The sequence below is a fragment of the Spermophilus citellus genome (assembly GCF_964194105.1).
Source record: "Spermophilus citellus genome assembly, chromosome: 4".
NCBI lineage: Eukaryota > Metazoa > Chordata > Mammalia > Rodentia > Sciuridae > Spermophilus > Spermophilus citellus.
The window spans coordinates 201,485,084-201,505,327 of NC_138185.1; the positions used below are offsets into that span (position 1 = coordinate 201,485,084).

At 50.1% G+C, this 20,244-nt stretch overlaps 1 protein-coding gene across 1 annotated transcript in view; it reads left to right on the forward strand.

The window, feature by feature from the left end:
• LRRC74A (leucine rich repeat containing 74A) overlaps nt 1-18,206 on the forward strand; it is a gene marked incomplete at its 3' end in the record, with an annotated part of 31,047 nt that extends 12,841 nt beyond the window's left edge. Inside the window, exons 5-11 of the mRNA XM_081291855.1 lie at nt 333-429; nt 8,228-8,313; nt 8,722-8,916; nt 11,932-12,027; nt 13,874-14,020; nt 17,264-17,371; nt 18,120-18,206. Coding sequence (XP_081147981.1) covers nt 333-429; nt 8,228-8,313; nt 8,722-8,916; nt 11,932-12,027; nt 13,874-14,020; nt 17,264-17,371; nt 18,120-18,206 — 816 coding nt within the window. The remainder of the gene's footprint in view (nt 1-332; nt 430-8,227; nt 8,314-8,721; nt 8,917-11,931; nt 12,028-13,873; nt 14,021-17,263; nt 17,372-18,119) is intronic.
• Between the last annotated feature and the right edge of the window lie 2,038 nt (nt 18,207-20,244).

The window sequence follows — 20,244 nt, forward strand, 5'->3', positions numbered from 1 at the left end:
CAACTCATTTTTTTAGTTGTTTATGCCCAACTCGTCAAATGAAGCTGTTTGGATTTCCAAACAAACAAAATAATAATGATGATGATCATCATAATAATAATAAATAATGTGCTCATCAGAAGTACGTGGGCTAAATTGGGGGAGCGGGGACTTAATTAAGCCAGCTTCAGAGAAACAGACCTCCGGCCTGGGTCAGGAAAGCCTCCCTCTCTGGCCTCCGGCCACTCCATCAGCCAGTCCCTCCTCCCCACCTTGAACCCTACCTGGATGCCCTTGTTAGTGAGGCCCCTTTGGTGGGATTTTACATACACAAGGGTACTCTTGCCTTTTAGAATGTTTCGAAAAATGACATTGGTTTGGAGGGGGCCAAAGTCATCTCCGAGTTCCTCCAGAGGAACACATCTTCGCTCTGGAACCTTGGACTGTCAGGTGAGCCGGGCAAGGGGACGGGGAAGGCATCGGGAATCAAAGGGGCAGGAGGGGAAGGGCAGAGAGAACCCGCATCTGGTTGACCTGACCAGAATGCTGTGTCTGCCCTGCCAAGCCGGGCACCCTGCCCCTCCCCATGGCTTCCCTCCCCCTGTACAGTCACATGGCTCCCTGCCATCCTCAACAAGCTGCTCCCCACCGACCTGCTTTGCCATATTCTGCCCTCCCCTTGGACGTCCCTGCCTGCAGAGGTCTTGGTTTATGAGGCTTCCTCTCAGGTCTCAGCTCAAATGTCACCCCCTTGGAGAGGAGGCTCTCCTAACCACCCTATCCAAACCGCAGCCCTCCACCACCACTCTGTCCTGTGTCCCCGATTGGCTTAACTGCATTTGTTACCACCCGAAGCCCTCCTGTTTTTAAATTAGCTTAGTAACATCTCCCATGGGGGAAAAAGTCGGGTGAGAATTCCAGTTCCCCCAGATCGCTCCTCATTCAGGTTTACAGATGTACGCTGACTGCAGGATCCTGGAACCCCTAAGCCAAGAAATGCACATTAATTGCACATGATCCTGGTCTAGGGCTATAGCTCAGCGGTAGAGTGCCTGCCTTGCACGTGTGGAGCACTGGGTTGGATCCTCAGCACCACATAAAAAATAAATAAATAAATAAATAAATAAATAAATAAATAAATAAATAAAGGTATTGTGTCCATCCATGAAAGTCCGGCACTATGGCACATGCCTTAATTCCAGTGACTCAGGAGGCTCAGGCCAGAGGATTGCAAGTCGAAGGTCCAGCCTCGGCAACTTAGTGAGGCCCTAAGCAACTTAGTGAGACCCTGTTTCAAAATAAAAATAAAAAGAGTTAGGGATGTAGCTCAGTGGTAGAATTCAGTCACTCCTGGGTTCAACCCCCTGTACAAAAAAAATAAGATGAAAATAAAAATAAATGCATAGATAAAAACAGAAGAGATCATTCTTTTTAAAAGAACTCTCCTCCCCACAAGAATATCAACAAGTGAAATACGTCCTCCTTGAAATTACAGATTCAATACATATGTCCAAAAAGTGCGGTAGACACAGGTCAATAAAATTAGCCAAAACACATTTATCTAAATATATTTACAGTGTAGAAAGAGAAAAATGGAGAGAAAATAAAAGATAAAAGAGTGTAGGATCATGAATAGACTCAATATAGCTACTAGGAGTTCCTGAAGGAGGAAAAAAACAAGTGAGCAAATAATAGTTGCCGTGCTTCTTGAATTTGAAGCATTCGGGGATCCGAGTAAGTTCTAAAAAAGGTAAATAAAAAGAAATTCACACTTGAATGTATCACTGAAAAAGCACTTGATACAGAGACCTTAAAAGTATCCAGGGGAAAAATAGTTTCTCTTTTAATGTAAATGTTACTCTATGTGAGGTATTATTCTTGAATTTCTTGTTTCCCTCTAAATATAACTTGGATTTCTTTCCATGACAGAACAAATAGCTATTTCCCCTTCGCTGGGCAGTCTTCCTTGTCATGGCCACAGCATCATTTAGCATCCCTCTGTTGGGGGATGGGACTCATATCATTTCTAATTTTTCAATCATTCAACTAATGATTCAAAGGACTTTCCTGTTCATACATCTTTTGGGCACATGTCCTAGTATTCTAGATGGACACCCAGGAGTATAATTACCGAATATAAAGATATATCCACTTTTGTGAAGTTAAAAATTAATTTCCGAATTTCCCGTAAGGAGCCTGTACCAGATTAAAATTCTACCAATGGACGGTTTCTCTGTACTGTCCCCAAAGGGTTAATAGCAAGATGTTTGTGAATCAAATGGTTAAATGGGTGGGTGTTGAAGTCACTGTTCTTGGATTCAAATTCCAGCAAACAATATAACAATACCTGCAAACAATATAACAAGATAATTTGGCTAAGCTCACTCTCCAGCACTCCCCCCTCCCTCCCTGTCTCTCACCCCTTAGTCCCTTTCTTCTAGTGATCTCCCTTTCATTTTTAGGAGATCTACCCCAAACTTTGTTTTTCTTTTTCCTCTCTACTTCAGCAGATAAGAATAAACATATGACCCTGAACCATCTGAGATTGACTTATTTCACTTAATTATGATGGTCTCCAGTTCCATCCATTCTTCTGCAAATGCCATTATTTCATTTTTATTTGTGGCTGAATAAAACTCCATTGTGTATATATACCACATTTCCTTTATCCATTCATCTGTTGATGGACACCTAGGCTGGTTCCATAGTTTGGCTATGGTGAATTATATTATTATCTTTATTACATTCCCACATTATTATTATTTGAAAAGAACCTCTTTTAAGATGGTTGTTTCCATTTTTATTTCCTCTTCTTTGAAATGTCAATTGTCACAGAGAGAAGGACACATTAAAGGAGATGAGCATTCTCTCACGTTTTCTTGCGTCTACACATTTGCGTTAAGTGCTTGTCAACTTTCCCACGTCTGATTGTTCTGGAGTGCAGAGGACTGGCAGGGCTGTGATGTGGGTGGGCAAGAGGGCCACAGTGCAGAGTGCATTGCTAATGTAACCCCCTCACTTTAGGAAATAACTTCAATGAGGAAGCCATAGACCTCTTCTGCCAAGCCCTGTCGGTAAGGAGCAAGGGGTGCAGGTGAGCCATGTGGGCAGGTCTAGGGGATCTGGGTGACTCGGGCTGTGCTGGGCATGGTGGAGCAAGGCTACTTACATGGTCTGGAAGTGGATGAGGGTTTGGTCTCTTCCAACCCTGGTAAAATCCCAGTAAGCAGTGGGGCTCTCAGGGTGGCACTGCCTTGTCACAGTGACTATCAACAGTTCATGAAGCTTTCAGTCTAAGAGCCCTAGCCCACCTAGTTTTTAGTACCTGGGAGCTCTCCACCATACTGCCCTGAGATAAGTAAGAGATTTTTCAGTCAGAAGACAAAAATAACCTCCTTTCTCACCATTTGTTCCTCTAGATCAATTACCTAATTAGGAACCTGGATCTCAGTCACAACCAAATCTCTGATACAGGAGGGGAACAACTGGGACAGATGCTGAGTACGTCCCCGTGAGGGAAAGTGACCAGCCAAGGGGAGGGATTGAGAGAAAGTTCATTTATCAGAGCTGAATCACCCTTTATTTTTAAATTAATTTTGAATATTTGGACTATAAAAGTGACGTAAACCATGCCCCCCCAAAAAAAACACTTTAAATGAAGCAAACACCGAGATGTGGGAAGTAAAACTTTCCAATGATTAGAAGACCATGGAGAGGAACAACTTGCTGAGCTTAAGGAGACCGAGGACTATTACACGTGGTACAGTAAACACAAACTGTAATGAAAACAATCCATACATTAACAACAATGCACTTTAAACATGTATGATAAAAAAGACACCATAGGCCAGGCAGGATGACATCCACTCATAACCCAGCTACTCAGGAGGGTCGCAAGTTCTAGGCCAACCTCAGCATCTTAGCAAGATCCAGTCTCAAAAGAAAAAATAAAAAGGGCTGGGGGTGTAGGTCAGTGGTAGAGCACGCCTAGGTTCAATACCCAGTATCACAAGAAATACAAGAGCCACCATGGCCGACTCTAAGAGATAAGCCACAGAGGGGACAGGGAGTGAATATTTGCAGCACTTGTATAAGATTAATGTTCAGACTATTGATAAAAGATTCTATATATCTCCTGGCATAGTAGCATGTGCCTATAGTCTCAGCTAAGTCTGGAAGCTGAGGTAGGAGGGTTGTGAGTTGGAGGCCAGTGTGGGCAACAGAGCAAGACTCTATCTCAAAACAATAATTAAAAAAAAAAAAAAAAATACAGGCACAGTGGTTCATGCCTGTAATCCCTGCAGCTCAGGAGGCTGAAGCAGGAGAATCGCGAGTTCAAAGCCAGTGTCAGCAACGGCAAGATGCCAAGCAACTCAGTGAGACCCTGTCTCTAAATAAAATACAAAATAGGGCTGGGGATGTGGCTCAGTGGTTGAATGCCCCTGAGTTCAATCCCCAGTAGCCCCCCCCCAAAAAAAAAATCCTATATTAATAAGACCTATAGGTTAATAAATACCCCCAGTAGAACAATGGTCAAGGCATATGGGCAGCACTAGAGAAAAGTCCACTGCCCAACCCCTTTAGTAATTAGAGAAATGCAGCAAAGAAGATGACCCTTTTCATCTTTCCAAGCTATAAGAGTTTAAAGTCAATGAATATCCAAACTTCAGACAGTGGGGAGAAACAGGATCACTGACAGGCTGCTAAGGAAAGCCACTGTTCAGAGTGACGATGGGATTGAACAGCGACCCCCTCCTCCACACGCACAGACAGATGTCCAAGGAGGTTACTGTAGCATCGCTATAAAACTTGGGACAGTACCTAAATGGCCATCCCTGGGCAAAGAATAGAAACAAGGAGGACAAGCTGCAGTGGACAGGGAGGGTTGGGGGCGGGGTGGGGGGAAGCCAGGCCCACGGGGAGGGGAGCTCTTTGCTGAGACCTGAATAACAAAGATGACCACACTGAGTTCTGGGGTTCAGCATTCCAGGCAGCAAGGTCAGGGCATTGCGTGTTTGAGGAACATCGGAGGACAGGGTGGCAGGAATAGAGGGGACAGGGAGGAGACTGGAAGGAACGGAAGTCTTGCAGGTGGCCCATGGCATGGACAACATCTGGATTTAATTCCACATCGGGGAAGGTCACAGTTTGATTTGCAATTTGGAAACTTCTGTCTGGCATGAAGAACAATGAAGAACACAAACAGAGGGACAGCCATTAATTAGGAAGCTGTCCCTAGCCTGGGGAAGACAAGGCCATCTCGTGTGAGCGAGACAGAAGAGTGGATGGGTTCCGAATGTGTTTGGGGGTGAGGCGAAAAGGCCTTGCTGAGCTGAAGGAGAGTTAGGAATAAAGATGGACACCTGCTCATCTCGCCTTCTCTGCTGGCTGGACGTGGTGCCCTTTACCTGGGTGGGGAAAACTCAGGGGGCAACAGCTACATTTTGGTAGTCGATGGCCACTCAGCACTTCTCAGTGGAGAAGTTGGGGAGGTGGTTTGTTGCAGGACCTTAGAGCTTGGTGGTGAGATCAGCACTGGATGTAGCACCTGGGAGTCACAGGCAGGGCGACGTATTTAATCCACGAGACCAGATCAAGGCAAGAAGTGTAGAGGCTTGAGTTCTCTGGTACTGACGCCTGGGTCACTCCAACATGTGCAGGTGCTGCTGCAGAGGAGCAGGGATCTGAGGAGTGTCAATCAAACAGGAGGGTGACCAGGAAAATGAGGTCTCAAGAAAACAAGGGAGAGAGCTGTTTGGAGAGGAAGCGGTCAGCAGGGTCCACTTAAGTGTTGCTTAAGATCTAATGATGAGGACGGAAAAGTGACCCCAAGTCTCAACAGCACGGAGATAGTCGGCCACTTGGTGAGAGTTGGGTGGAGTGGGTGAGCACGGAAACCCAGCTGGAGGCACAAATGGGTGCAAAGAGGAGGCCAGGGCACCAGAGGCTGGGGAGGCTGGAGCTACTGAGGAGGCAGGAGCCCGAGGGAGACAAGAGGCCAGGAATGATTTTTAAGGCTGAAAAATGCTGAAAGAAGTAAAAGAAACTGATGCTGCAGAAAGAAGGGAAGATAATTAAAGGAGGAGTTCGCAAGAGGAAGGGGCCTGGCCCTAGAGAGCCTTGAAGAGGCGGAGGCAGCAAGGCTGGCCGCTGAGGGGAGGGTTGCTGGGAGGATGAGCCCCACCTCCTTGTGCTGCTGCTCCAGGGCAGTGAGAAGCAAGACCCTCTGCTGACTGTAGAGAAAGCATTTGGGAGGAAGGAGAGGTGGAAAGGGACCACTGTTCAGCCTCCACTGAAAGCTGAGGTCGTGAATTTAAAGGAAACCAGAATGTGTTCTATCTTCCTGTGGTTATGATAGTCCTGTGGGTGAAGATTTTTAGAATGTTATTCTTAGCTGGGTACGGTGGTGCACACTTGTAATCCCAGCGGCTGAGGAGGCTGAAGCAGGAAGATCACAAGTTCAAAGCCAGCCTCCGCCACTTAGCAAGGCCCTAAACAACTTAGCAAGACTCCGTCTCAAAGTAGGAAAAATTTTAAAAGGCTGGGGATGTGGCTTAGTGGTAAAGTGCCCTTGGGTTAAATCCTCAGTACAACAAAAAAATTATTAGTAGTAAAGCTCTCAAACAGTAAGTGATTACTAAGTGAGGGGCATCAGAGTCCCATGTCACATCAATCCTCACAAAATCCCTACACAGGTTAATACTCCATCTTACAGACAAGGAAGCTCATGAGGAACAGATGGGTGAACTAGCCAAGGTCACACAACTGTTAGATGAGATGAGCCTCTGGGTTCAATTATGTGGCCACTTAAGGGATGCCGATGTGCTCGGAGAATCTTCAATGAGGGAGTTGGCAGAGGAGAGGAGAAGAAAGTGAGGGAAAGAGGCGCAGGAAAGAGAATGAAGGCAGGAGACTATCATTATCACAACAATATAAGGTGTGAGTTACTAACAGTACATCCTGGTGATTGACACAGAGAGACAGACAGATGTGAGAGGTCCCCACTGTACCTACAGAAAAAAGGAAGGGCTAGGGACGTGGCAGAAGCACTTGCCTAGTGTGCACAAGGCCCTGAGTTCCATTCCCAGCACACACACACACACACACACACACACACACACACACACACACACACGACATAGAAAAGAGAGAGACTCCCTCCTGATCCCAAAGACAATGCTCTCCTTTGATGGTGCCCTCTGCAGAACCACTTTCCCCAAATAAAAAGCACAACGTGGTTGAACAGGAAGTTTTGCCAACCCTGTGGAGTATAGGAGCAAAAGCATGTTCTTCTTTGAGACTAGTACTCTACACCTTCAGCCCCCAAAAAGCATCGTTAGTTTTTTTTTTTTAAGTGTGATCTCTGTGCAAACTCAGATCCTGGCACCTCCCACCTCCAGCTGCTCGTGTCTCTGAGGCTCTCCTAAGAGCAACTCCAGAGCCAGCGCTGTTCCCATGGCACTCCAAGAAACAGACATCTCGTGACATAACACGCCAGGCCCATCCCCGCCTCCTGTGTGCAGCCTGGCACGGTTGTTTGTCCACACTGCCTCCCTCGATTTTTTTGGCAGGGGGATGGGGATACTGGGGATTGAAACCTAAGGGCGCTTAACCCCTGAGCCACATCCCCAGCCCTGTTTATTTTTTTATTTCAAGACAGGGTCTCACTAGGTTGCTTTTACAGCCTTGCTAAGTTGCTGAGGCTGGTGACTTAGTGAACTTGCGATCCTCCAGCTTCAGCCTCCCGAGCTGCTGGGACTACAGGTGTGCACCACCACACCCAGCTTTCCATCCACTTTTTAATGGCTTTATAATATTCCACTACATGGATATTTACGATATTCTTTACCCTTTTCCCCTGAGTAACAAATTTCACCTTTATTATTGATGCCATTGCAAACATCTACCTACAGGTACAGGGCCCTTCCCACTTTCCGTACTGTCTTCTTAGAACAAGTCTCAGAGTTCTGTGATAAGGTATGCATGCACATCTTAGTGGGAAAATAGCTACGATCATGTAATATTTGCCAAACAGACTATATACTCACTTACTTGCCACCTGCTATAAAAGGGTAAGATTATTTTCCTTCATCTTTCTCAGCATTGAGGACAGTCTGAAAATTATGTGTTTAAATGAATAACTGAAAAAAATCATTGCCTGGGTGTTTCTCTTTGCATGCCATGTGAACCCTGAGGCCGGGTTCTTGGGGGTGCGGGGGATGCTAAGCTGACTCCCTCTCCCTCCCAGACATCAATGTAGGGATCCAGGTGCTGAATCTGAGCTGGAATCACTTCCACACACAGGGAGCAGTGGCCTTGTGCAACGGTCTCCGGGTAAGGTGCCCTGAGAGTGGTGCGGCGAGCCCAGGTGGGGACAGCCAGGTCGTCCCTCCTGCCATCCTGCACCTCTTCCTTGATGAGGGTTCACTGAGCTCCACAAATGCTCTCCCAGTCACTGGTCTCTCTCCCACAACTCCTGGATGGGTTACTTTTTAATAAATCCCAGCCGTGAAGGCCTGGGGGCCCTCCTTAGGCCCTTCAAGAGTCCGGTGCAATTAAGAGTTAGGGTCCTGTCCAAGTCCCAGAGGTCCCTGAGACCGAGCTGGGAGGGAGCGGGAGGGATGGGGCAGGTCCGGGGACCCCCGAGTGCTAGGTGTCCATGCAGCAGCAGGTAGAGGCTGGAGGGGTTGCCTGGGTGAGTCACCCATAAACTTGAGGCTGGTGTTGTCCCTCTGCCACCAGGGTAATGTGACCCTGATGAAACTGGATGTCTCCATGAATGGCTTTGGGAACGAAGGGGCTCTGGCCCTGGGGGAGGTCCTCAGACTCAACAACCACCTGACCCACCTAGATGTCAGTGGCAATGATATTGGCAACGAAGGGGTCTCCAGACTCAGCAGGGGACTGGAATCCAACGAGGGCCTCCAAGTCCTGAAGGTAGTCTGCCCTCAGCTGGGAATGGCTGTGGTGTGTGTGTCTGTCTGTCTGTGGGTAGGTGGGTGTGTCTGTCTGTCTGTGCTGGGGTGGGGTGGGAGCGGCTGGGGGACAGGGCTGGAGAGAATCACAGGGAACACCCACCTTGTCCTTTCTCTCTCTGTCCCCCATGTCACCTCAGCTATCCCTGGGGCACCCCAGCCGTCTCCTAACGGGTCCTCCCTCCCCTCCAGCTGGGTCTCCCTCAGGCAGCCTGGGCTTTGAGAACACAAACCTGACTTTTGGCCCCTCCACCAGCCCCTCAGGTTGCTGGCTTCCACTGGAGACCCCTGGTGGCTTCCTGCCCTAGAGCCAGCTCTCGGGCCCCTGTGTGTCTCCTGGTCCCCTCTGCTTTCCTCCCACCACAGGGTCTTGACCGGCCGCTCCACTCACTCAAACTTCTAGAAAACCCTCCCGTGGGAGGTGGTCTTCTCCCAGCACCCTGCCAACTCCCCCCCCTCCCCCCCCCCGCAGAACTTGCTGCTCTTTCTAATGACACACTCGTTTGAGCAGCTGTTTGAGCGTCTGTCACCCACCAGTGTGGAAGCTTCCTGTTTTGGTCAGCTTTTTCACTGCTGTGATAAAAAGATCCAGGCAGGACAATTGCAGAGGAGGAAAAGTTGATTTAGGGGCCCACAGTTTGAGAGGCCTCTTCCATAGCAGGCTGGCTCCATTCCTCAGGGCTGGAGGTGAGCAGGACATTGTGGTGGAAGAGCGTGGCGGAGGGAAACAGCTCATGGGGTGATCAGGAGGCAGAGAGAGACTCCACTCACCAGATACAAAATACGTACCCCAAAGGCACAGTCCCAGTGACCCAGCCCCTCCCTTAAGCCCACCTGCCTTCAGTGCCACTCAGGTAATCCCTCCTAGGGGATTAATCCACTGATTGGGTTCAGACTCTCACTACCCCACCACCTCTCCTCTGAGCCTTCTTGCATTGTCTCACACATGAGCTTTTTGGGGGGCACCTCACATCCAAACCATGACACATCCTGAGAACAAAGACTATTTGGTTGGGTCCCATTATTACATACCTCATTCCTAATCTAGTGCTGGCCATAGGGTAAGTGCCTAAGGAATAGGTTTTGAGGGAATGGATGAATGAATTCTTCTTTCATTTTAAAGGGACTGACTTGTAGACACTAATTCATGACACTGAATCCGCTGGGCAGTTGGAAAGCAGATGAAAGAGGACTTCTGCTGCTAGTTCCCCTCTCTGGGGCTCCTCCCAGGAGCCACAGCATGTCAGGTGATTCGCCTGTCATCCCCTGGCCCAGCCTGATGAAGCAGGCCCCCTCAGCTCCCTCGTCGGCTGAGAAGACCGAGGCTGCGTGGATCATGCAGGCCACACAACCAGCAGAGGCAGAGGGCAGCCAGCTCTGCCTGGCTTTCATGGCAACCCTACCGCCCTCAAGATGTAGGGGTGTTATGGGGACCACAGACATGGCGGTCCTCGTGCCAGAAGATCAGGCATGAGAAAAGCGAGGATGAGCCTGGGATCCCAGAGAACAGCCACCCAGAGCTATTAAAGGAACAGGAGGAGGCTGGGTTCTAACTGGAAAAAGGGAGCGTGATGGCTGAGAGGACCAGGAGAGCTGGGGCTGGCTGGGTGGAGTGGTACTTACTAGGCGTCACTCAGAGAGGCAGAGCCAGGCTGGGAGAGAGTCAGCCTGACCAAGCTGAGAGAGTTCTGAGAACCTGAATTTCAAAAGAGTAAGTCGTTGCCTCAGAAAAATGGCAACAGGGGATGTCTCTGTTGGTGGAGCGCAGGTGATTTGAAACATTTTTTCCTAATTCTTTTCTAATTTATCCACAATGACCAGATGTAATAAATACATTTAAGTACTTTTTTCTAAAAAAAAAAGTGAAACAGGAAAAATAGAAAATGAACCTCTTAGCTTGGTCACACTGACTTTGCAACAGGAAGCCTTGGTGGTTCCCACCTCCAGCCCTCTCCACACCCCGTTTCTAATCTTGGGAAACTAAGAAAGGGAGACCCACAAAGGCTGGATATGAAGCACCTTGAGGGCAGGGCTCAAGTCAGCATGTTCTCACCAGAATCCATCAGATTCTGGGAAACACATGAAACATAGTAAATGCTCAATAAAACACTTAACTCCTCTTCATGAAACCACTCAGTGAAAGCCCCCAGTGATAATAACTACCATTCGCAGACTACATTCCACCTACCAGGCACTCTTTTTGAATGTTTTGCCTGATTTGCTAAGTCACTGCTTTTATCACAAATCTAATGCCATTTGCTTGTGTGCCTGTGTCTCCCCCAAGTAGAACTGAGATACCTGAAGGGCAGAAACCTTGTCATGTCTGCTGTGCATCCCTCAGGGCTTAGCCCAGTGGCTGGCACATAGTCGGCCTCCAGAAAATACTTGTTGGATGGGTGGGTGGGTGGATGGATGGATGGATGAATGGATGGATGGATGGATGGTTGGATTAATGGATGGACAGATGAATGGTTGAATGGATGGATGGATGGTTGGATGGATGGTTGGATTGATGGATGGATGGTTGGATGGATGGATGGACAGATGAATGGTTGAATGGATGGTTGGATGGATGGATGATGGATGGATGGATGGATGGATGGTTGGATGGATGGATGGATGGATGGATGGATGGATCAATAGATGGATGGATGGTTGGATGGATGGTTGGATTGATGGATGGATGGTTGGATGGATGGACAGATGGATGGTTGGATGGATGGATGGATGGATGGTTGGATGGATGGTTGGATGGATGGACAGATGGATGGTTGAATGGATGGTTGGATGGATGGATGGATCGATGGATGGATGGTTGGATGGATAAGCAGTGAGGTGGACAGGTGGGTGGACAGATGGACAGAGAAGTCTGGGAAGACAAAGGATGTAGTGCAATGGGAAGAAGTGCAAGTCAGCTTGGAGCCAGCCTCTCCTGCTCTGGTCTCAGTCTCATCCTGCCTTGCTCTTCTTCCTACAGCTTTTCCTGAACCCTATGAACATGGAGGGGGCTGTTTTGCTTGTCCAAGCCATCAAAAGGAACCCCAAATCCAAGATGGAAGAACTTGACATTTCTGTAAGTGATCGAATGGTCATCACTTGTCCCAGGGTGTGAGCCAGTTCCCATGCCCCCTCTGTGCCCACAGTGCCACCAGCTCCTCCCCCATGGGCCCTCTCACTCCATGAAAAGGGCCCTCCTTTGGTACAGCTTGGGCATCTCTGGTAGATCAGGAGTAGCCATTCAACCAACAGCACCACAATGTGAAGTAATTAGCAGATCCCAGGAACCAGGGCACTAACACCGGAGAGTAGAGGTAGACAAACACCCAAAGGAAAAGCCAGAAGACCCAACAACAGAATTTGTTTACTGTCGGCTTTGATGGAAAATGGCCCAGATCTCAGAACATTCCAGAATCACAGGATCTTTTATGACCTGGGTGTTAAAACACGCAGAAACTTGTATGTTCATGTCATGACTTGGCCTCTTGCACTCGGAGTCTATCTCCTGCCCCTTGATGGAGGGGGAAAGCCTACCCAGGTGACTTCAGACTCCTGCCCAATCAGCACGCAGGGGGCAGTGGGTAATGACAACATCCCGTCCTGCCCACCATCGGACGCTCTTTTCCTGAAGTGATTCTATTAAGCCAGCTCCTTTGATCCTGCTCCGGGAGGTACACTGAGTACTGTGGCCGTTTCCCGGGACGGCTTTATCACAAACCCGTGGCTTAAGGAACAGAACTGGATTATCTCACAGTCCGGGGCACCAGAGGTCCAGGATCAAAGCGTCAGCAGTTTGGGTCCTTCTGAGGCCTGTGAGGGTGAATCTGCTCCAGACTTCTCTCCTTACTTCTGGGGTCTGTTCTCCCTCTCTTGCGTTCCTCGGCCTGTAGACACAGCGCCCCGATCTCTGCCTTCCTGTTCTCCTGGTGTCTCCTGTAGATATGTCTGTCTCCGTAGCCCATGCCTGTAATCCCAGCAGCTCGGGAGGCGAGACAGGAGGATCATGAGTTCAAAGGCAGCCTCAGCAAAAAGCGAGGCGCTAAGCAACTCAGTGAGACCCTGTCTCTAAATCAAATACAAAGTAGGGCTGGGGATGTGGCTCAGGGGTTGAGTGCCCCTGGGTGCAATCCCCGGTACCAAAAAGGAAAAAACTCACTCCACCTCTGAAAAGTCCCATGTCACTACCCTGGGAACCAACACAGGAACCCCAACCACAGCACAGCCCTTTCCTTCCCCTTTGTCAACTAAGCCACCATAACCAAAGGGTATTGAAGGCCCTGCTTTGTACACACTCCTAGGACTTTGTCCAGAATATACCTACAAAGTCCTCAGACCTTAAGCAGAAGTTTAATTTGAAAAGGTAAAAGATACTGAACCACAGTCGAGGAACACACAGGTTGATCAAATTGTAGAGGCCAAGTGTGACGCATTTTCTCCCATGTCCCATACACCAACTCCAAGGGCACTTCCAACAGGGGGAGCTCCCGATTCCATTTGAGCCATGACGGGGTGGCTTGACTAGGGATGCTCTCCGGGGCACCAGGTCTGAAGAACAACGCTCACGTGGATGTGTGTATCTGGGGTATTTGTGTGAGGACTAGTTACTCAACTCCAGAGTTGTCTCTTGTCCATCAAATGTGGTCACGTCCGTCCACTTGCCATCTGAGAGCAGAGCTGAGCTGGCAGCCTGTGACACACCACCAGAACTCCATGCAGACAGCTGGCTGAACACCATCACCTAGGAGACTTACGAGTCAGACCACAAGCTCTAAAACTCCAGAACCATCCCCGTCCTGGAGCAGCACCGCAGAACAAATTGGGAAAGACCCGAGTTCCTGACTGCGGCTTGGGTGGAAGGGGAGGGCCTGCTGCTGGGCGGGAGAGAGCGCAGCCATAGCACTGGTCCCTTTCTCCCCCTGCAGAATGTGCTGGTAACCGAGCAATTCGTGAGGATGTTGGATGGGGTCTGTGCCGTCCACCCCCAGCTGGACGTGATCCACAAGTCAGTTCAGGGTTTCTCTGCCAAGAAGAGCACCTTCCTGATGGCAAACCCCATGAAACTGATCCAGGTGAGCTCCTGCCTTCCTCTCTGAGCCTCCAGGGAGGCCTGGAGAGAGGCAGCCTTTGACCCCCATCAGCTGCCCAGCGTCTCTCCTCCCCAAAGCGTCTGTACTATTTTATTTTTATTTATTTTTTTGGTCCCAGAGATTGAACCCAGGGGTACTTAACCACCAACACACATCCCCAGTTCTTTTTATATTTTATTAGTGACGGGGTCTGACTGAGTTGCTTAGCGCCTCGCTGAGTTGCTGAGGCTGGCTTTGAACTTGCGATCTTCCTGCCTCAGCCTCCCTGGCATTACAGGCATGCACCACCACACCTGGCAGTACAGTCCGTTATTAACAAGGAATGTCTCAGCCCCTTAGACGACAGACTGGACTGTCCCTATGGATGCTGGGTCCCTGAGTGCATCCTACCTCCCAGAGGAGGGAAGGTCTGAGATCGGGCTGGGGGCGGGAAGTGGGGTGGCACAGGATGGATTCCACCACCCAAGCTCTCCATGTAAAGCAAGTCACCAAGGCTCTCTGTGACTTGTACAGTGGGCACCCACCCCCGAGGGTCGCTGTGAAGATTAACCTAGTTAATACGCACAAGGCGCCTACGGCAAGGCCTGCCACATGACAACGCCCCCAAATGCAGGCTCTTTCCACAGGATGCCAAGACTCCCTGTGGTTGGGATGGCTGTTGGCTGGCTTCCACTAAAAAGGGACAGCTGAAGCCTTATTTGTAGTGGCTTGCATCTGGCTTTCTTTCCTTAGATGGTTTCTAGGAAATCACAGGAAGTGGATATGACCTGAAGATGTTTAAATGGGAGAACATTCGAGCCGAAAGGGGTATGAACTGCTTACCTCGCAGAGCCAGGGCCAGACCCAGGTCTGGGGTTTCCCGGCAGTGGGGGAGCTCGGGAGCCCACTGCTGCCTGCAGGTGCCTGCCCCAGGGCTACCACCTGCCCCGGGTTGGTCTGCTCTGTACCTCAGTTTCCAGGGATAAGTAATTTTTAAAAATTGCATAGCCAGGCACAGTGGCACACATCTGTAATCCTAGTTCTCGGGAGACTGAGGCAGGAGGATTATGAGTTCAAAGCTAGCTTCAGCAACTTAGCAAGCCTGAGCAACTCAGTGAGACCTTTTTTTTTTTAAAATAAAATACAATAAAGCCTGGGGATGTGGCTCAGTGGCTACGTGACCCTGGGCTCACTCCCCAGGACAAAAAAAAAAAAAAAAAAACTCTTGCATGAAAATTATTGTCATGTGAAAAGGGTATCAGTACATTCCTGAATAGATGACTCCAGATGGAACCACAGGGGAACCTGTTTTGCAAGGGGAGCAGGATGCTCGGGTAAACTGGCATGGAGTTGTCTGAGGCAAGGTGAGGCCCCACCCCCAACTTCAAAAGAGGATAGAAATGGGGAGCGACCCATCCCTGGGAGCTGCAGACCAGGAGCCGGAGTCAGTCTCAGATGCCACTGGGTCTCCAGGACATGGGGGTTGGGGGAAGAGTATAGAAAAAGCATCTTGGAGCCAAGCACGGGTAGCGGACGCCTGTAATCCTAGTGGCTCAGGAGGCTGAGGCAGGAGGATCGCAAGTTCAAAGCCAGCCTCAGCAATGGCAAGGCACTAAGCAACTCAGGGAGAGACCCTGCTCTAAATAAAATACAAAGTTGGGTTGGGGATGTGGCTCAGTGGTCGAGTGCCCCTGAGTTCAATCCCCAGTACCAAAAATATATATATATATTAAAAAAGCCATCTTGGGGTAGGGCTCAACAAGTCATGCAGGTAAAACAGGCCTTCCCCTTGGGAAGCCAAAAATTTGGTTGGAAAGGTGGGATAGATTCAGTAAAGACCAATAGAAAATGTCATATGGTAATAAAGAAGTGATGAAGACACTATTACAATCAGAATCCAAGGCAGAGATGAGCACAAGATTGGGTGAAAATAAAGGGTGATTTCCTGCAAGAAGTGGGGTGGGGAGGGGCCTTGCAGATGGCAGAGACTGGTGAGGAAGAGGGCGGGGAGTTCTCAGAAAAGGATTCCTGCCAAGGTGCTGAGGTGGGACTGCACATAGGGGGCGCTGTGCACCGCCCGCGGAGGTGGGGGGAGGGGGCTGGGAACAGAACCACGTGAAACCAGCGGAGGAACCACGTGGCTCACAGAGGAGCTTCCCAGCAGGCGTGGGAGACTGGACTCGATGACGTGTGCTCAGATTTCAGGCTTCAAGTTGGGGTTTGATTCCATGGGAAGCGGGGCACCAGCAAGAGCTGTTGAGCTGTAGATGTGACGTGAACCCAGCAGGGCAGGGGGATTATTTCTGTGGCTTTGGGAAGTGACATGAACTGAAGGGGATAAAGTGGGAGTTGGGAAAACCCAATACCACTGTAGGCTCCTGGATGTGGAATGATAACTTGCCTGAAGATGACGATGGAAATGAAGGACGGGTGTAAGAGGGTCATTATGGAACCATCTCCCAGACCTGGTGAATGGTTGGGAATGTGGTCTGAGAGTGTAGAGTGTGAGGTGTGGGTCTGTGTCCTTGGTGCTGGGCATGGAACTCAGGGTCTCTTTTTGCACATTTAAAGATGCCTTACAGGGGCTGGGGCTGTAGCTCAGTGGCAGAGCACTCGCCTAGCACGTGCAAGGCCCTGGGTTCGATCCTCAGCACCACATAAAAATAAATAAATAAAAATATTATGTCCAACTGCAACTGAATAATAAACAAAGTTGCCTTACAATGCAATTAATATCTTTGAAAAGGGAAACAATGAAAAAATATTTTTCAAATTTTCTAACCAAGTACTTCTCCTTATGTGCATTTGTGCAAAACGGAGAATCCTAGAAATTCCTGGAGTCTTGCCCCCACCTCCCCAAAATCAAATAACGCAGATATGATCACCGTCCCTACTCCCTTGGCGCTGTGGCCTCTTGACAGTATTGATGTCCATCTCTTAAGGATGGAGGAAATGGATGGAGCTTCTGCTCAGTGGGGCAGGGGTGGGGGAGGAGACCTGCAAGAAACTAGGCCAACCCAAGACCTGGCCTGCAGTCCTGCCCTCCTGCCCGCCTCCACCTGTGCAAGGCCCTTCCTCTTCAACCACTTCTAAAGTCTGGGGGACTCAGGCTGCTGAGTTGCCCTCTGCCCTCCCCAGCCTCCTGGGTCTGGAAGCTTGGGTCTCCTCTTTGGGGGAGTGGAGGGAGAGTAGTGACAGCCGTGACAAGACCCATTATTCACTCCTGTGATCTCCTGCTTCACTCAGAGCTACGCAGACCAGAACAAAATCCCAGTCGTGGACTTCTTCCAGAGACTGAACCCTGCTGGTACAGTAAAGATGCCCGTGGGCGAGTTCCGGAAGGTGATGGTGCAGGTGCGTTGAGGTTCTTCGTGGCGCTGAACCCTCGCTCACTTATCTAGACCCAGAGAAAACCCAAGGCCTCCCTCAGCCTCCTGCCCAAGTCATTCTCTGCCATGTGGCCTGATGCCACTGATCCAACATGCCCCACATTCTTCATCGTATAGGTCTTTGTCCCCAATGCATGTGGCTGCTGGGAAGATGGAAAGAACAGTGAGAGAAGCCACCACATCCCAGACCCCCAGTGTTTCCATCTCGGCCCGCCATCTTGCCTGAAATCCCAATTCCCCTTGCCCTCCAATGAATTGAAGGTGTTGAAGACCCCCTGAAATGCAAACATGAATTAGCCCATCATTAGCACATCCTGGGAGGCCTGGGCCCAAGGCAAGGGGCTCCAGGAGGCCCAGGCAGGGATGGGTAAGACCCAGTGTCCAGGTGCAGGGTGAAGAGGGCTGGCCAGGACTCAGCAGCTGGGAGCAAGAGTGGCCCTTCCCTGCTGCAAAGGGACTGTCCTTGTTCACTCCAGGGCCACCTACTGCATCCAGATCCTGATATCCTTCTCCCTTACTTCTCTCCCAAAAGGGGGGCCTCTGGAGTCTGAGCCATGACCTGTGACTTGGGGTGGGGGTCTTCTAGACCTTCCTCGTGTTGGACCCAGTTTCCTCTTTGCTCTCAGTTGCTAACTGTGGTCCCAAGAGGGGCGAGGCATGGGGGGTGCTGGAGATGGGGTGTGAAGGATAACATGTTCCATTGACCTTCTCAGCAAAACAAGGTCCCCCTAAACCGGTACCAAGTCAGGGAGCTAATCAGGAGACTGGAAGAGGAGGCAGGCATGGTGAACTTCAGGTGAGGCCAGGTGGCCCTCCCAGGGCTCTCCTCGGGGCCCTGGCTGGGTGGGCATGAGCTCCCGGGGCACTCATCCTCTGCCTAGTTCTAGAGCCCACCCCCTGCAGCAACTGGCTGCCCCTTCCCCCGAATTCCCAGCCGGAGCTCACCTTCTTCCCCTCTTCAGTTTAATTGCCGAGCATGGCTGGACCCTCCACCATGTGCTGCTGGATATTGGGCCAGATGCTGGGACCAGGCAAAGGAGCTTCAGCCCAGACTCACGGGGGGGGGGGGGGGGGGGGGGTTGAGGGGGTGTCGGGGGGGGCGTTGGGGGGGGCTCACGGGGGGGGGGATGAGGGTCACCTGATTAGGCTCCACAGAAGTAAGAGAAAGGGCAGGTGTGCAGGGCACCACCGTGTCCCACAGGGGAGGCAACAGTCTGTTGGGAGGTGGTGGTGGTGTTTCAGTTGAGTTTAGGCAAGACAGAGAGACAAGGGCAGGAGGACAGAGGGACAGCAAGTGCCCCACACCAAAGCATGAGCCAGCTGATGTATTGGGGATCCACAGGTCATCCAACTCTGCCCAGCGTAGGGGGCCAGGCAGGTTGTGACTCAGGCCAAGTTCCTTGGACAGAAAGGACTGTGACGAAAGTAAGAACAGTAATCAACCCTCGCCGAGCCCTGATCACATGCCACGCACTCTGCCCTCACCACACCTGAATTCCCACAGCACCCTACTGCCACCAAGCTACTATTATCTCATTTGGCAAATGATGAAACTGCAGTTAGAGAGGGAAGTTCAATTCTCACAGCTAGAAAGGGACAGCTACTGCCCTTGACCTCAGGTTCCTATGGTTCTAGAACCTGTTGGCTCACCCACCACTCTTGACCATCTCGCAGAGGTGCAGGTGGACACTGCCCCACCAGGCAGGGGTCTGCAGATGGGCTCCCTAGGGATCCTTGCCTGTGTCCTCCAGGACCCCAGAAGGGGCCCCTATCTGGTCCTGCACCACAGGCTCCTCCCAGCACCTCTGCCCTGGTCCCGGCTCAGCACCTTCCATATGGAGAAACCCAACACAGATGGGAAGGGCAGGCTGACTGGCTACAAAGGGTGAGGCTGTGCACGGGGTTCTCAGGCTCCTTCATCTTAAAACTGGGTGAAAACACAGTGACGCTGTCATCCAGCAAAAAGGAGCCTCATAGACGGCTCAGGTTTGCACACCCCAAGGGCCCCCAAATCTTACCCTGCTCGCTGGCCTCTGTCCTGACCTCCTCCTGCTGCCTTCCCTCGGGAAACTGGCAGGAAATACCCAGGTATAGCTCAGGTTCCAGAAGGTCCCAAGTCGGGCAAACACCTCAAGTGAGCAGATGAGGTCACACTGCCATCGAGAGGCAGAACTGGGACCTAAGTCCCCAAGTCTCCAGTTGGGGGCTTTTGGGGCCACCTCTAATTGCCCCTTGAAATCGTACATCACTGTTCTACTAGTTCTACTGAAGTGCAGAGTTGTAATTTTTATCATTGCATGAATCTTTTTTTTTTTTGTCACAATATCTCCTTGTGGGCTGGGGTTGTGGCTCAGTGGTAGCTCACTTGCCTAGCGCCTAGTGAGGCACTAGTTCGATTCTCAGCACCACATACAAATAAAATAAATAAATAACGGTCCATCAACAAGTAAAAAGCATTTTAAAAAAACAGGGCTGGGGATATAGCAAAGAAGAAATGAAGGCCCTCTTTAATCTCCTCTCCCAGTTTACTCTGCTCCCCAAAGGACTCTCAGAGCAAATTCAAGTGCTTGTAATCTAGTATGTGTATGCACGTATGCATGAGGGTAAGCATGAGACCAGTAATGGTTAAAAACATGGGCTCTAGGGCCAGAGCACCTGGGTCCAGTCCCAAATCACTCCCGGGCAACCTTGGACACGTTCCCATTCTCCCTGTGCCTCGGTTTCCTCACCTGTATTGCGGAGTCAATAATAGTACGCACAGCATTGGAGTTTTTGAGGAGGAAATGAGTTAATGCCTGCAAAGCACTTAGGACAATACTTGGCACATGGTAGGTAGAC